Consider the following 18,487-nt stretch of genomic DNA (forward strand, 5'->3'; position numbering starts at 1 on the left):
TTCGAAGGATTCCAAAAGCTCTTCCCACCTTTCGTTTCGATGCTCAATGATGGCCTGTTTGACTTGGTTGGCCATCCTGTTCGCCGCTGTTTTGCCCCTGGGAAAAGGGTTTGCTCATAGAGCCTTCTCAGGCGATTTCTCTCTCGTATCAAGACTTTGATACGAGGGGGAAACTCGTTGTAGCTCTTCAGCGGACACTCCTGCCTGGAGGTGGCCGCTCGAAACGCATCATTCACGTCTCATTTGGTTAATTAGAACAATGAACTACCTAGTTTGAAACAGGTTTATTTGGACAATTATCAAGAAAGACATACAAAAACTTAGTAAATCTAATCTAAACCAAGTAAAAACTTTTTGCAAACAGCATTATTTAAGGACGACTTGTATCCGTTCACTGAAACCAATTTTTTTGTCCTCTTCATCTGGTTGCATATCTTGAAAATAATCAACCCTACACTATAAAGTACACTAAAAATTTGAAAATAACGCTGGAATTGAATTTTTGACAAAAAAATTGTCAATCATACAATACAAAATGCAGCCTCCTTTATCAAGTGATATAGTGTCTATACTATTAAAAAAAACTGAAAGAAAAAGGATTGTGAATTTTGACAGGATGGAAACTTTGGACAAAGAGATCAGAGTACACCTGCTCTGCCCACGCCCCTCGCCACGCCCGTACTGATTATTTTATATTGTCAAAATCAGAGGTTATTATTTTGATTTGATGTCGGTTATGATTCTATTTAAATTTATTTCTAATGTTCAATAGTCTGTTTTGAATTTATATATTCCATTTCAGATAAATCATGGAATTCCTCGAGCGATTGAGTGTTTTATATCTCTCTTTAATTTTTTTTGTAACCTGTAAGTGAAAAACCATGGCCTTCTTCATTTTTATCTATTTTTCGTTTTCAGTAATATCCAAAGGGTCATGTTACAACTGTACGATACCTGTTATCGTAAGAGGTGCATGGTTTTCATGGGAAAATGGAAGAAACACTTTAACAGAAATGGATGCAACATCGATGACTAATAGAGGAGAATGTGTTGATATCAAAGATTCATATCATGTAAACTACACGATGGTTTTCAAAAGGGATTCCTGTTATCGATGTGTCAAGCTTATTGTGAGAACTGTCAATATTCTAGAAAAAATTGAAAGTAAGTGTCTGAGTATAATAGTTAATGTTGTAGCGATAGTGACCCCACTAACTACCAAAAGTTTTTAATTCTGGTGTACCACTTTTCTGCTACTTTAACATGGTAACTCTCATGGCCTGTACATATACAAGGGTATATGTAGTTTTGACCTGAGAAGGAGAAATCTATGTAATGGGTGTAATTAAAAAACACCCATCATGATGATTCATGTTTCTACAATTGCATGAAAATGTTGAACTACAAATAAAAATGCACTACATGAAAATATTGCATATTCTTTTTAGTTATGATGAATTAAAAAGGACCACACACTATTTTTTATTTTGACTCAAGATCCCGGCTTTTTCTCTATGAATTCTATCAAAATTTCGACTCAATCATATTGTCAGTTATGCATTTATCATAATCAGAACAATATAATATCAATAATATTATTATCATTCTTTTAAATAAATCCAAAATATATAGTACAATTTGATTTTTAGAAAAGGTGATTTTTCGAAAATACTGCCAAATGCTCAACTTCTCTGGTTCTCATATGAGAAGTCAGCTGAATATATATAGAAATCAAAAAATGATGATTTCTGTTAGAGTTTTAGTACATGGGATGTTTTTTCCCCACTGTTAGGCTTTGTTCACGAGATGGATCTCTTACTAGTTAACAAATCGTCATCTCAGAAAGTTTCATATGATTGACACGTGTTTCAATCACCTGGTGATCACCTTCAAGAGGAAGTTACTTATGATGCACTGTTTGGAACCTTTGGTGTAGTAATGAATATTACTGGAGTTTTTTCCCCAACACTAAATCGTTATTTTTAACACCTCGACACGTGTTTCGATCACCAAGTGATCATCTTCAAAGAGGAAGATTTGGTGTTGGGAAAAAAACTCCAGTAATATACAAGAGGAAGATTAAACAGTTTAATCTTCCTCTTGAAGGTGATCACTTGGTGATTGAAACTTGTGTTGAGGTGTTAAAAACAACAATTTGGTGTTGGGATAAAACTCCAGTAATATTCATTACTACACCAAAGGTTCCAAACAGTGCATCACAAATGAAGAATTCAAATTTCATTACCCATATTCTAAGCAAAGAGTTAATTGCAGTTAAAAACATTTGTAAAGACAAGCCTAATCAATTGTTTTTTTTTACAGCGCCTTGCATCAATTCGCCTGAACATGAAGCTACAGTTGAGAATATTTGTAGAGGAATGGACCCCCACCAGCAACTAATTACGTTGTTCTCTGAGAATTATGTTCCTGTAAATTGCCGTTCATCACTTGAAGGAGTATGGAATTTCGCTTATCAGAATCGCTTCAAATTTACTGGAGAATGCAGAAATCCAGATGCTCAGATTCGCTCATGCCAAACTGCAGGATCTCAGTTTTTGATTACAAATCAAAAATTTAACATAACCTACAAAAAATGTGATGGAATGACAGGAACCTTTGACGGAGGTATGTATACAAACTGCTTTTTTTTCACCACTATTTCTCTATTGGAATAACCATTAACCCCCTTTTTATTACGCTTTTTGATTCCTGTTCTAGTTGTTATCTTTCATTTCATCTCAATCAACGGTATCTTTAAAATGGAGTAAAAGTGAAATTTTTTGCCGTAATACTTGGTAAAACTATTAACATTGATGATATTATTCTTGACATTTCTTTCTATTCATTCTACTGAAACTTGTGAGACACCTGAAAACATCACTAGTGAATCAAGTTGTACTTTGAATGTATTTTTTCTTTCAGTCGTTGAATATAGCTGTTTGGGAGACTGGTTTGTTGACAAAAATCATTATTTTGCTGTTGCCAATACGAAAGAATCACGAAAAGATGAAAAATATAGATGTTTTTTAAAAAACAGAGATGATGATTTATATATCGGTGTTTCCATAACCGCTGAATGCAATACATTGAAAACTGTAGAAAAGAGTCCTGAAAGATTACATATTACACCAGGTAAGTAATAAGGACATCACTTCATCAGTAACAAATGTTTCATAAATTCATCAAACAACTTATTCTAATGAATACTTCATGATATTTGTATTCAAAATAATCGACATATGCGATTACACTTTCTAATTTTTAGTTAAGGCCGAAGTGGTAGAGCCTGGATGCCGCCTTCCTCAAAACTTCTCAGGAGAATGGATCAATACTGCCAACATAGATGCAGATATCTTCATAAATGAAACCCACATCATTGAAACCTGGTATCCTGATGAAGGACGATATCGAAAAACAATTTATGTTTGTCGTGAACAGCGAGATAGCCGTGTGATGATGGCAAGATTGACTGTTGATGGATGGTAAGTTCAGTCTCAAGGAAAATAGGGTAAAATATAGTTTCATTACTCTTCGACTGAAAGTTCTAATATATTTCATAATTATTAGAGGCTAATAATTCTTATATGAGTACTGATAGGTTTATGTCTATCGCTGAAAATTGTGAATATAGACTATAATTGGAGCAGGATCTAGAAAGTTGAACAGGACGTCCCTCAAGGGTCCATATTCAGACCTTTATCGTTTTTAATTTTTGTCAACAATTTATGTCCTTAGCTTAATAATCCCTCCTCGGTAAATATAATATACAGAACATACATACTCGTGAAAGCACATAACAAACTTAATCCATGGGAGTATCCCAAAAACAGTTTACAATAAAATTCTCAAGTGGTATGAGAAAAACCTCATTTCTGTCAATTTGGATAAAGTATTAACAATTTTTTTTAAGAAAAGGCTTTCAATGATTTCAAAATTTTTAAATGTATGGATAGGATGGTGGTTGCCAGTAAAACTTGAATGTTGGGACTTAATTTAGATCTTAGGCTCTTGAAGAAACCAGACATAAATAACTTGTAAGAGATCTGTTGAAAAAATTAGGTGAATTTTAATTTTTCCCAAAAATATCAAATTTTTAATCAATTTCTATTTTTGTCTCCTTGCGCCGAATACGCAAAACCCTTCTAACTTTTATGCCTCTCTCCAACAAACTAAACAAGCTCAACAGCTGAAACTGTGGACACATCTTTGAGACGAGTGTAGCAACATAAAAAAATATCTTCACGAATGTACATAGCCCGCGAAGTTTGAACATTCAGCTTATTTTTTTGTAATGTTGAGAAAGAATTTCTATGCTTTAAAATTTTCAACTAATGGCTGCTATAATGTACTTAGGTTTTATCTCATTAAAAGTTTGCAGTCATAATAAGTTTGTGCAAGTGTGGACAACTACATCAATGGACTGTAGCAATTTCAGTTTTCTAGTTTGATTGATATTCATATATTTAAAACAAGAATAAAAAAGTGTCACTGATCAAGAAATCACTTTCAGTTGTATTTGTCATGGTTTATTCTTGTGACTCATTTTTTGTTCAGTTTCAGTTATGATTTATAATGTTTTTTCTTTTTTGTATTTAGTTATGGTAATTTAGAATTATTTTTTTCTAGTATAAACATGTTGGTTTGTTTGAAAATGATGTTTTTTTGTAAAGAGTATTATTTTTAAGGAAAAGAGAATTGAAACTTTCTATGTTTTTTACCACTTTTATTTGTACCTAACGTTACTGCAGTTAGTTACAAATAAAAGTGGTAAAAAACAGAGTTTCAATTCTCTTTTCTTCATTATGATCTCTTACCACGTAGTAATGGCAACATCCATCAATTTAGTATTATTTTTGTTATTATTCTTTACTGTATTTATATTTACAAGGAAAATAATAATACGATTTATGTCGATTATCAAATATTTCAAACTCTGATTTTCTTTACTTTCAGTCAGAAAGATTATATTTGTTTCGACTTCGTGCCCCAACACCACAATATAATTCGATATAGAAGGGGTGTGGCAGTCATTAAATCAGAATTCAGCACAGTTTGTTCCTGGGTTCAGTTCCAGAATAAAGGAAAGTGGAAATATGAATTATACCTAAGAAAAAATCCAGTGCCAATCAAATGTCCAGTAGCAGGAAAATTCAATTTCACACAAAGAGGAGATGTACCATTTGAAACAAGGTTAGTTATTTTGTATTTTTTATATGGAGCCTATTCCCTTTATACATCAATTAACTGATGGATTCAAACAATATTAAATCTGACTGATCCTTTATTCAACGAACTTGAATGAATAAGTGAATTTATCTTTTCTGAATAGGAATTTTATCTTAATATATTATGTTAGGTTAGATATCATATGATATCATATACCTAAATGTTTTATTTGGAAACTAAAAGTGGTGTCACTTAACACTGGTCATTGGTACTTTTTTGACAAAAACAATTCAATCGATTAAATCTTGAACTAATTACTGATGCCATTTGACAGTTTTTTTAACTAGATCGATGAAACTCATCTGATGAATAAAGGAACAGATGTATTGTATAGAAAAGAGTTTTCGTTGGTATACTTTATAAAGTTTGCTCTGCTCAACTGGAAGGTTTTTCTATCAAAAAAAGAAACGGTTGTTGTGAAAGGTCAAGTATCTTATAAAATAATAGTCACAATTTTTTTTCTCAGAATTCTTGGTGGAGTAACGTTGAGCCCTCGTCCAAACATATACTGTAAGCAGAATATATCAGATTTTTCTGTATGCGATACAGAACAAAAAGAAATTGCCATTGATGAAAATTACTGTCTTTCTGTGGATCACCTGGGTAGACCTGTAGATATATACAGTAAGTATTCTCTTCAGTATGTTTGTTAGATGATACTAGTTTTTATATATATATATATATATATATATATATATATATATATATATATATATATATATATATATATATATATATATATATATATATATATATATATATATATATATATATATGTATGGCAAAGTATAATAAGTTATAAAAACGTAATCATTGTTTATTTTGTCACTCAGTTGTTAGATTACTTAGTTTTAATGGGTTACTGAGGAACCAATTTACAGTATATATCAATAAACCACTAGCAAAAATTTTATGAAAAGAACCCAACTAAGAAAGTAAACAATTTAAAAAAACATTATTCAACTTACCATTGTCAAACAAATCTAAAAAGATAATTTCAATATTAATCTCTTTCAATTAGACGTTTAACAATTTTCTCCTATCAGATGAGATTTTTATACACACAGGATGAATTATAACATTGAATGATTGAAATTGAAAGACTCAAATTAGGTTCTACAAAGGGTTAAAAAAAAATAAGAAATGAATAATTTCTGAAAAATTAACAAATGTTTATGGTTATTTCTAACACTCAGTTGTTTGTGGACTAATAAATTTGATATTCAAACCAATATTTCTAGTGAATATTACTGGAGTTTTTTCCCAACACCAAATCGTTATTTTTAACACCTCGACACGTGTTTCGATCACCAAGTGATCATCTTCAAAGTTCAGTTTTAATCTTCCTCTTTGAAGGAAGATTAAAACTGATAGGATATAAAATTATCTTTTCAAGGATACTAGCGAACCGTTCCGGCTTCGCACGGGTGCAATGTTGATACTAAATATACATATAAACGCTTGCGATCGCTCCTAATCATGGAGGGCATAATCATATAGGGCGAAGCGCGGCCTTCAGCGTGATATTTATAGACACGCGCCGCCGGCCCCCCGGCCGGTACCGCCGAAACTGCTATGTTCCTGCATTCTAAATCTGTAATATCCTCGAAAATATTCATTTAAATTACATGCTGTAAAGGACCATATTAATCTTTATTAAATGGACAATATATTTAGGGTATTTAATTGGATAAGGAATAATGCTTTATTGCTTAAAATCGTTTCGTAAAAAAAACCTTTATTTATCGAGGATAAAAAATGGGTATTGTAGGTTATCCCTAAGAGATAGACATATACCATTGCGGACTTTTTTGTAGACCTTTTCAAGGTGTACAATACTGTAGTACATTTTTTGATCTATCTCGTAGGGTTCAGCCAGCGTTTGCAATGTAGGCGCAAAAAATGTGTTCATTTATAACATCACATTAGAAACCTTTAAAATCATCAGTGTTTCTCTACTATATTATGCATGTTATATTCATAAAAAATTCCTCTTGCATCACTCTATCTATTAAAAAACCCGCATCAAAATGCGTTGCGTAGATTTAAAGATATAAGCATACATAGGGACAGACAGCGGGAAGTGACCTTGTTTTATACTGGCACGGACCATATAGTTTTTTCAACATTGTAGTAAGATAGGTACACTTCAATGTTGAAGTTTGACAAATAATATTTCGTATTGAGATTATTAATATAAATTAAGTGAAAAATGACATTAAAAAAATTAATGACAAGTAGGTGAATTGGTGAAAAATCAAGTTGTTTGACAAATATTTCATAGATGACGTCATAGTGCAGTCATACTAAATAAGGAGAAAATGACTTCTGCGCCTTTGAAAAGATAATTTCATATCCGCTTAACTAGTCTAAAAAATGTGCAGTTTTATTAGAAATATTTGACATGGGATTATTTATGGTTAAATCGGTATAGAATTTCAATTGTTTCATCAAAATTTTTACCTGAAAAACCACTGAATGGTGCCATAAACGATGGTTTCGTTGTCACTCAGTATGGAAAACTTCTTCACTAGCAGATTTTGTATTGATATATTTTTTAGGTGATCCCGATTATAAAATGAAATGTATTGGATTCTGGAAGGAGAATCTAAAGTCATATTTGATTACTTATGATGAACTGGATCCATTCTCCAAATATCGTTGCTGGGTTTATCAGAGATCTGATTTGAACAGAGTTTTGATGTCACAAGGTAAGTTGAAAGACAGAATTGGAACCTCTAGCATTTGGCTTGTCATAAGTGGATACCTAATTTTATTTTTCTAGTGTCTTCGGAACCAAGAAGATTTAAATATATTTTAAGTTGTTTTCTATAATGTTCAATGACTTTCAGAATTCTTTATGTAAGCTTCAACCTTTTTTAATTTATTTCTGGTAATTTACAATGTGTTAAAACAACGATAAAAATAAAATAAATACAACAATAAAAATTAATTGGCGCTCCGGGGCGACTTCATTGATTCCAGTGGCACATTTGCTTTTTCAGCTGCAGGAAAACCCGGAAAAACCTGCAGCACCACATCATCTGAAGATCTTGATCTAACAATGTCCTATCTCTCATAAAACAAAATGTAGGGTGTCTCCAGAGGCTCCAATAAATTCAATGCATCGCCAGAACACTTTGTGACACGACTATCGTCAAACTTAAACCAGTCCGTTTCTTCTTTGACCAAGGCGTAATAATGACCACATTCAACGCCAGAACCACAGTGAACAATGACTGCATGAATATTATAACAGTGGTCTGCTAGGTTGAAATGTTCATCTATTTCGAACCTTCCAAAGAGTTTCTTGCTTCCGTTAGAGGTTGAGTCTTGTTTGAAAATCATCAGTGTTATTATTAGATTGACTGGTGCCTCAGCTATACTTGTTTCCTTATAACAGTCAGTTAGTTTGGCGCATGTTTGACAATACAGTTGACCATCACCTGTTAAAAATTCCTTTTTCAGATGATTTAACAATAAGCTTTGCACGGACTGGTAATTAGTCGTATTAGGAAAAGCTAGATGAAGTTCCAGAAATTCAGTACTTTTCAGTACTTCTTGAACATTTACCACAAAGTAAACAAGTGAGGATTTTTCCAGCAAAAGATTTACAAACACAAGACGAGATGGGTTGTACGGAATTATTCAGTCCAGAGCGGCTGGGAGTATTGATTTTGCTATTGTTTGTAAGCTTTGAATTAGAAGACATAATTTTATGAAAAGGGTGAAGTCAATACCAGTTTTTTTCAACACGCGGTTTTCTTGGAATTCACATAATTATATTTTTCCAATGTTTATTCTCACTGTGTAATTGTATATTGTGTTTTGTGGTACAATAAATTCTATTCCATTCTAGTTATTCCTCCGATTTTCTGACTACGAAAAAACTACAGTTTGTGAAGATCTAATCTAATGAAATTACTATGGTTCTTCATCAAGTAACGGCCGAATCAATCAGAGATTTTCAATATATTATATAGGACTTTGTACGATACAATTTTGTTTATACCTGTAATTGAATGAGTCATATCGAATGTTCATTTATTTACAGCTATTGGTCCTTTCTGTGATCTGAAACAAGATGTGTATTCGTGGAACTATACTGAAGGAGCTACCGTTGCCATTGAAATGCAGGAATATGAAAGGGAACGTAAGTTTTTTTTGTTTCACTTTTCATGTAAAGAACTGTACTTTTTTCAATTGCCTATTTTTTATTCGAGGACAAATATTTGAATTGGAGTTTTTATCACCCTTTCTTTAATGTTGATATAAAGAAACGTTGTTTTTCTTTCAAAGTCATGAATTTCAATTAATGGTACATCTAGAGTTGTTCATAATCTTGGTGCTTGCACCATTTTTCCATTTCTTCCGTCGACAATTTAGGTTATCTTGTATCTTTATTAGAAAATTATAAACTGAATAGTTTCCAAATTTCAAATTTAGTGTTGGCAGTTTTTGTATCTGTTGCACCAATATCACTTTGATCATTTTGAAGCATCCCATGGTGTAGATATTATAAAGCTATAATTTATATTTCAGGTGATCAGTGTCCTATGTACTTTGATGATGGTAGTGATCCATGGTTGCATTCAGATAATGAGATCGAAGTCTTTGACTTTGGATATTTTCGCAGTAGCAGCTCTCGTGTTGTATGGGCAGTTAGTATGATATCCACAGTTTTATCATGGTTGAGTATTCATTTTCTGTTATGATAATAACCAGACATGCTTTTTTCCACTCAAATGACATTAATTTCCAACTCAAGCTGTTGACGAAACCACTTCAAGACAGCTTGGTGTGCTTACCTTAAGAATTTTTTACAGCTAGTTTATAAATCTTTACTTTTGATTCGGTTTCCTATTAGGTTGGTTTGAAAAGTTGCGGCCTGGTGAAAATATACTTTTTTTTTTATTCTTTGAGACTCCTCTTCAAATCATCCTTATATAGTGGGTCGTGATTAGCTATATGAAAAAATTGAACTGTTCCAATCGTCTTGATCTTGACTGATACATTTCGAATAATGATGCGTAGAAAAAACTTCTATGTATCAATAAAGAATCTGACCAAGTAATTATTATACCCTGAATTGAACATGAAACTCACAAGTAAGTTAAGAACTTTTATTTTTATGTTTATTATTGCAAGATTTTAATTACATAACTTCTACGTTACCTGTTCTTTATAACTTTAATGTTTGAAATATAATTACTTTCAATCGTTTTTAGCCAAGGCTTATTTTTTATAGCAGACATTCCATATTAGCCGATATTCTACATGTACATTTAAATTTTTTACTTAAATCATCTTGACTGTTATTTTTTACTATATAATGATCTTTGTTTCGTGACAGCTCTCATTTGAATTGGTAAATTTTCGAAGCTACAAAAAATATTACTCCATATTCTGTGAATTGGAGAAGATTTATGCCTCCTCAAAGTAATCACAGAGAAATCATCAACTTTATGTTTCATATAATTTTTCAAATCGTCTGAAAAGAAAATTATTTTCAAGGATATAAATTCTAAACTTACAATCAAAACTATGCTATGTAAAATGTAGTAATATTTTGCAATTTCTATTGAAAGTCGTTGAAACAACTTGGATTTTTTTTTCTAATTGCCACGATTTCCCAATTTTTTGCCTTCAAATCAAATGTAATATTTAGTTTATAAGGGTGAACTAACATTCCAAGAGAATCTCATATTTTATGAAGTTATGATGTGATTTTTGTATACATATTGTAGATGTTTTTATGAAGCGTTATATGAACAAATGTATTATTTAGGATACTTTTGTAATGTAGGCGAAAAGTATGCACACATTTGTATTGAGAGGCAATCATCATATTTCGTTTCACAAGTCCACTCATGAAATTATTATTTATAAGTGAGCTAGCAATTTTTCCGTCCAGTTTTTTTTGTAAATTTATGTATACACTTGTATTATATTTTGAAATTTATAAGATGAAATAAATTTTTAATTAAATATCCTGTTTTTTTACAAGTTTCCTAAAATATATGAAGGGATTGGCTGATACCTCTGATATCCAAGCTAAATGAACATAATCTCAGAAATTTGTTTTGTACTTTCTCAATCCTAGATATATTTGCCTGATATAGAGGACTCTATATCACGCAATTACTTTCCAAGACCGATCATACCAAAGAATTGTTTGCAAATTTTCATTTGGAAATTTAGCAGTGAAGTGAAAAAAAAAAACAATTTTAGTCATATCATCACTTTATTAGTGGCTAATACAAATACATAATTATCAACTACAAGAACATAACAAATACTTTGTGATAGATGGTTATAACGATTATACTAATACAAAACAAAGATAATATTAAAATACAGCTGGTGAGTTCGCACGAGATAAATTTTTCATTGATGGAATAATGAAAACTACCTAAGAAATATAAGTGACGTGATGTGAAGCAGAATTTTTTTCAGTATTTTGAACACTTGTGGCTTTTATATTGTGATATTTAATTAATAATGAACGAGGACTGAAAAAGAAAATATCTAATGATGAAAAAAGATTGTAATTTTGGCATCTAGACTAGATTTGAATTTTTTTTTAAATTTAACCTGAAAATTGGTATGTCATTTCATTATTCCTATGAATATCACCTTGTGATGACTTTGAAATCGGACTAAATTTCTATGAGATGTTGAAAATATCTTTCAGACACTACGAAATCGAGTCAAAAACAAGCAACAGAATATAAAATTGTTACATATAATACAACTTGGCAGATCTAGAAGCGAATTTGTCATTCTCTCCAATTCTAAAATATTTTTTCACTTTGTTAGAGAAAACATTTCGGTGTATCAAAATTTAAAAAACTTAATATCAAATGACTGTTATAAAAAATAAACCACTAGACAGAACTATCTTCGCTTCTACATCATTTCTCAACAAGTTTATATAACCAAACAACTAAAAAAACTACACTTTTTATTTCACTTTCATATCATGCTTTTTCACAATCACAATGAATGAAAGATGGTCCACGTGACTTTGTAACTTAGCAAGGTTACTTGTTACTTTCAGTCATGGAAAATGTTTATGAATAAATATAACAACCATTCTTTGGATAAATGTATAAAAACAAAACAGGTACTGAATAAGTAAAACATTTACATTAAATAAGAACAAGCTTTGGTATTACTGATGATATATTTTAGGGCTTAGGGGTTAATGTCCTTACCAGAAACCAGATGACTTTCCACCAGGAGGATTGTTCACACGAATGCAAGACTTTCTTTCCAGGTCTAGTTCCTCTGGAAAAAAAATTAAATTGTGAATTAATCTGACGAGAAAAAAATAATGATACATTTTTTTTGGCATTCTATATAACTGACTTTTTTGTCTGGGTACTTTTGGGGTTAGGTAATGCCAAGTAAAGATAGTATGTCTTGTCCCGTACTGAAGTGTAGCTCCCCATATCTCACAGTCGTCTTCTAGAAGAACAAATACAGAATTCAGTAACATCTGTAACATGGTTTTCAATTCCGGTTTTGGCTGGGATTCAGGTTATTATTATGCTTTGGTTTCTGACTGTTTTATATTCAAAGATAATGACTTTCTTCCCTATTATTCAAGTCCATAGTGCTGCTCAGTTCATTTTTGTTATTGGAATGCCATATTATGAAGTGTAATCCACAAAATGGTGAATTCACCTGAATCAAAAACAGACGAGGACCAATTACTGTACCCTGAGGAACACTATGGGCAACTATCTCAGTCATGAAGTCTCAATCTGGGGTGGAACCATCTCCAGGCAGCATCTATGAAAGCAAATTTTGAATTCTTGTTAATCAACCTGATAGTTATTGTGCAAATGATTTCTTCTAAAAAATTACATCATTCTTTATTCAACCAGTTTACCAATAACAGATAGAAGTGAGTTAGGTCTGAGCTCTGATACCACAATCGCAATCTTCTCTTTAGAATAATTACTGCAACCTCAAGACATTTCAGTAATATTATCCTTGTAAATGAGATGTTATTTACCTCACCTAAGCCTTCTCTAGAAAATGTTATGAAACATTAACAAAAATAATCCAAACTGATGTCTTTCCATTCTTAATATCTTTTAAAGTGTAAAAGGTCTATTGTACCCAGAATATTCAGATGATCAGTTGGATTTACTTGTAATCATCCAACTTTCTCTACACTTGCTGATAGCATTTTTAACTCAACTTCAAAGTAAAGGCGTTTTACAATCTTCAAAACTCTTCTGTAAAAGTTACTTTATGCTTTACTGCTATTAAGATCTTTAATTAAAGCAAACCTTAATTAGAACTGAATTTAGCCTATACTAGATACAGATGTAAATTGAAAACTCACCACTAACGGAAAAGGTAGACTCTTGAATATTTCTTTGACCTTCTGGTCTTGATCCTCTGCAAGAAGGCGTACTTACAGCAGACTCCGGGAGAGTTGGAGATGGACAAACATATTCGTCTTGGATCTTCAACTGACAATGAGAAATGTACAATCATAGCACCACTCATTAACCTGATAACTGAATAATTTTTTTCGAGATCAATTGCCCTAACACCAAACTGATATTTTTGCACTCGACGCGCGTTTCGCCAACAAAGTTAGCATCATCAGGAGAAGAAAATTGATACCTAGTCTAGTCTGGTTAATCCTTATATACTAAAATTTGTTACCTGAGGTTGTATACCTGAAGTCCAATATGGAATTTCTTGGTAATTAACTACCTGCAAGTTCTTAGTAATTATTCTCTTCCTAACAGAAGATTAAAAAGCGGGCTAAACGGGATGGGTCCCTTATCGCCATTTATGCTGTTTTTACATTTTGCTATTTCTAGACTCTCACATTCATTGAGTAGCCTGGTGTCATGCACATGCCTAATCAGTTTCAGATTGTTTTCACCAATTCTGTGGCTTTTGTCTAGAGCATGTTGGGCGACACTGGATTTTTCTATCCTTCCGTATTTCATGTGTGCACAATGCTCCTTGAAGCGGATTTTAATCGCTCGTCGGCTCTGACCGATGTATTTGCTGTTGCAATCTTGACAACTGATTTCGTAAATCCCCGACCTTTCTGTGTTTTCTAGTCTATTTTTTGGATTACCAAGAAGCTGTTACAATTTATGAGAAGTTTTATATGCAACTTTCATATTTACTTTATCTAATATCTGTTGAAGCCCTCTCGTGTATTGGGTTTCATATGGGATTACTATAAACTTGTTATTACTCTCCTCTTTTTGAAAAGTCGAAGATTTACGAAGTGCTTCCCTAAACTTGCATTTTATAATTATCTTGTCAACTATATCTGGGTTAAAACCGTTTGCTTCAGCTACATACCGAATCACTCTATTTTCATTGTCGTACTTATCTTTCTTTAAAGGAAAAGTTATTAACCTGTGTACTAGAAATTGCAGTGCCGCCATTTTATGTTGTGGACAATGATTCGAGTCATTGGGAATGTAACTGAAAGTGCCCGTGTCTTTCCTGTAAATGTCAAATTCTATTTCGTTCTGTTCGTTCTTTATGACCAATACATCTAAAAACGGCAACTTTCGTTCTTTTTCTACTTCATATGTGACTTCATATGTGACACACCTGTTGTTTAGTGCTGAAAGGACATTTTCGATGCTGGTTATCCTTGTATCCACTACAGAGAATATGTCATCAACATACCTGATCCAGACCCTTGGGAAGTAACTGAGTTCTTTCCCAGCTTCCGTCTCAAACCTACCCATGAATAGGTTCGCTATAAATGGAGACAATGGGTTACCCATAGCCGTTCCTTCACGCTGTTCATAATATGAGCCATTATTGAAAACAATTCTGATCCATGCAAAGCTTGGTGAGTTGAATGTATTCTTCAACAGCTTCATTTGTTAAGTGAAGAATACATTCATTTGCTAAGTGAAGAATACATTCATTTGCTAAGTGAAGAATACATTCAACTCACCAAGCTTTGCATGGATCAGAATTGTTTTCAATATAATGGCTCATATTATGAACAGCGTGAAGGAACGGCTATGGGTAACCCATTGTCTCCATTTATAGCAAACCTATTCATGGGTAGGTTTGAGACGGAAGCTGGGAAAGAACTCAGTTACTTCCCAAGGGTCTGGATCAGGTATGTTGATGACATATTCTCTGTAGTGGATACAAGGATAACCAGCATCGAAAATGTCATTTCAGCACTAAACAACAGGTGTGTAAGAGTATAAAATTCACATGTGAAGTAGAAAAAGAACGAAAGTTGCCGTTTTTAGATGTATTGGTCATAAGGAACGAACAGAACGAAATAGAATTTGACATCTACAGGAAAGACACGGGCACTTTCAGATACATTCTCAATGACTCGAATCATTGTCCACAACACAAAATGGCGGCACTGCAATTTCTAGTACACAGGTCAATAACTTTTCCTTGAAAGAAAGAAAAGTACAACAATGAAAAGAGAGTGATTCGGTATGTAGCTGAAGCAAACGGTTTTAACCCAGATATAGTTGACAAAATAATTATAAAACGCAAGTTTAGGGAAACACTTCGTAAATCTTCGACTTTTCAAAAAGAGGAGAGTAATAACGAGTTTATAGTAATCCCATATGAACCCCAATACACTAGAGGGCTTCAACAGATATTCGATAAAGTAAATATGAAAGTTGCATATAAAACTTCTCATAAATTGCAACAGCTTCTTGGTAATCCAAAAGATAGACTAGAAAACACAGAAAGGTCGGGGATTTACGAAATCATTTGTCAAGATTGCAACAGCAAATACATCGGCCAGAGCCGACGAGCGATTAAAATCCGCTTCAAGGAGCATTGTGCACACATGAAATACAGAAGGATAGAAAAATCCAGTATCGCCCAACATGCTCTAGACAAGGACCACAAAATTGGTGAAAACACTATGAAACTGATTAAGCATGTGCATGACATGACACCAGGCTACTCGATGCATGTGAGAGTCTAGAAATACCAAAATGTAAAAACAGCATGAATGGCGATAAGGGACCCATCCCCTTTAGCCCGCTTTTTAATCTTCTGTTAGGAAGAGAATAATTACTAAGAACTTGCAGGTAGTTAATTACCGAGAAATTCCATATTGGACTTCAGGTATACAACCTCAGGTAACAAATTTTAGTATATAAGGACTAACCAGACTAGACTAGGTATCAATTTTCTTCTCCTGAGGATGCTAACTTTGTTGGCGAAACGCGCGTCGAGTACAAAAATATCAGTTTGGTGTTAGGGCAATTGATCTCGAAAAAAGTAATTCAACTTTCACACTAAAGGTTCCAATCTCATCGTTAACCTGATAACTGTTTATGGATCACTTTCTTTTAAGCAAATGACTTGAGTGAATTTCAAATTATTATACAAATGTTTGCTTGAATGCAAAATTTTAAAAATAATAAGTTTGCAAGTATTTTGACTGATTGAGCTTGAAGTACAAGGGATGAGTTTTGAGACTATTTTCGGAAAGTGGAAACAATAATATAACTCGAAAACTTGGCGTCGGGATCCAAATTTCCGGATTTGTGTAAAATATGTTCATTATGATTGGTTGAACAGAGGTCTACTGCATTAAATCACTGTCAAACAATGTAAAAACTGTCTAGCCTACAAGTTTTCGGCTTTTTTACTTCTCCATCTTTATACAAAAATATGGGAACATTCCAAAGAAAGGAAGAAATCAATTAATTTCCAAATAAACTCTTCACAAAGATGTGCAAATCATGCAAAGAAGTATAAAGATGGAGAAGAAGAAAGCCAAAACCTTTTCCAAGAAATTATTATTCTTGCTCTTAGTGACACATGGATGTATCCAAATCAAAATACCTTCATTAAAATTCTAAATCATTCACACAAGTGCTTTATTTCTCCTGGCTAGCTGAAATCGATTTATATTTCTATTTTCTGAAACAGCTCTTTTCAGGTGTTCTGAATGTAGTAATAAGAATGACAAGGTGACAATAATACGTGATTTTTGATACATATGCTACTAAATTAAAAAATGAATTAAAATATTCCGACTAATTATGTATATAAGCATGGTTTTAAACACTTCCAAAAATAGCCATCATCTCTAATCTGTTTAAGTTGAGACTCAAATTATATAGTAATTACCTTGCTCAATTGGGGATATTCCGCTTCCACAAAACCATTCTTTTCTACTTTCACTTCTTCCAGTTTCGAAGGATCGTAGATGTATGGCGCAAAAACGGGTGTTTCCACAAAACTACCATGACCTTCTACTACCTTCAGTTGGCCTTCTTCCAAGCAAACTCTCCCCTTAACTATAACATAGTCGGGAACACCATGGCACTTCATACCCTGAATTCAAATAATGTTGAATTAATTATCTTTCATAGAAGCTTGTCACATGAGAACTAAATTAAAAGTGAATGTTCAAATTTCGCGGGCTACATACATTCCATTGGCGATTTTTTCCTTTTTTAGTGTTGGTACACCCGTCTCCAACATATGTTCACAGTTTCAGCTGTTTGGCATGTATAGTTTGTTGGTGAGAGGTATAAAAGTTAGCAGTGTTTTTCATTGTCGTCGATTTTCTACCATCGAAAAAATTGATGAAATTATTCATATAAATTTTTGTGTAAAAAATAAAATTAAGTGCTCAAAAATACTTGAAATGTTGACAGTGGCATACGGTGATTGTACTCCGACAGCCACCGTATTCACCAGATTTGGCTCTCTGCGATTTTTTCCTGTTCCCAGGATTAAAGAGACCCATGAAAGGACGGAGATAAAAACTAAATCGCTGAGAAATTTCAAGGACATACCAAAAAGTGAATATCAGAACTGCTTCGAGTATTGGAAAAAACGCTGGCACAAGTGTATTATATCTTAGAGGGACTAATTTAAAGGGACACAATATAAATTGATGAATAAAAGAATATTTTTTTGTTAAAACTGAAAATTCACCTAATTTTTTGAACAGACAGCATATAATTTTCAAATTCATTTCTCACCAAGCAGAAATTAGTTCTACAATCTCAAAATGAAATTAAAATAAAAAATGTCTAGTCCTCCATATCTCTGTATATGGCTGTATCACTTTTTTATATTTTTATTAATATGCTGTCTTACCTTATAATTAAAACGGCATGAAAATAAAAAAGTAATAAGGTCATATATATTATATGACCAATATTACGACCTGAAGAAGAATTTAGTTAAATTCAAAACATTGGCAAGAAAACAATCGTCCGAATCAACCACTCTTTCGTACATA

The 18,487-nt window shown here is 32.6% G+C and overlaps 2 protein-coding genes across 4 annotated transcripts in view; one reads left to right on the top strand and one right to left on the bottom strand.

Moving 5' to 3' along the window:
- Positions 1 to 619: 619 nt before the first annotated feature.
- udt (protein undicht) lies at positions 620 to 11,214 on the top strand. Its single transcript, XM_023173875.2, has 11 exons — positions 620 to 710; positions 803 to 867; positions 919 to 1,164; positions 2,323 to 2,625; positions 2,923 to 3,132; positions 3,266 to 3,482; positions 4,954 to 5,190; positions 5,693 to 5,850; positions 7,788 to 7,937; positions 9,281 to 9,379; positions 9,769 to 11,214. The coding sequence occupies exons 2-11, from the start codon at positions 810 to 812 to the stop codon at positions 9,939 to 9,941; spliced, it is 1,851 nt and encodes a 616-aa protein (XP_023029643.2). The 5' UTR covers positions 620 to 710; positions 803 to 809; the 3' UTR covers positions 9,942 to 11,214.
- A 600-nt stretch (positions 11,215 to 11,814) lies between these two features.
- Positions 11,815 to 18,487, bottom strand: part of CRMP (Collapsin Response Mediator Protein) — a 38,741-nt gene continuing 32,068 nt past the window's right edge. For all 3 annotated transcript variants that reach the window (XM_074172459.1, XM_074172460.1, XM_074172458.1), the window contains 3 exons: positions 17,362 to 17,568; positions 13,586 to 13,715; positions 11,815 to 12,516 (listed from right to left, as the gene is read on the bottom strand). In XM_074172459.1, coding sequence (XP_074028560.1) covers positions 12,440 to 12,516; positions 13,586 to 13,715; positions 17,362 to 17,568 — 414 coding nt within the window. In that variant the 3' untranslated portion in view covers positions 11,815 to 12,439. The remainder of the gene's footprint in view (positions 12,517 to 13,585; positions 13,716 to 17,361; positions 17,569 to 18,487) is intronic.

The sequence above is a fragment of the Leptinotarsa decemlineata genome, unplaced genomic scaffold, assembly GCF_025532065.1.
Source record: "Leptinotarsa decemlineata unplaced genomic scaffold, Ldec_3_MD MMD2_tig00000133_RagTag_RagTag, whole genome shotgun sequence".
NCBI lineage: Eukaryota > Metazoa > Arthropoda > Insecta > Coleoptera > Chrysomelidae > Leptinotarsa > Leptinotarsa decemlineata.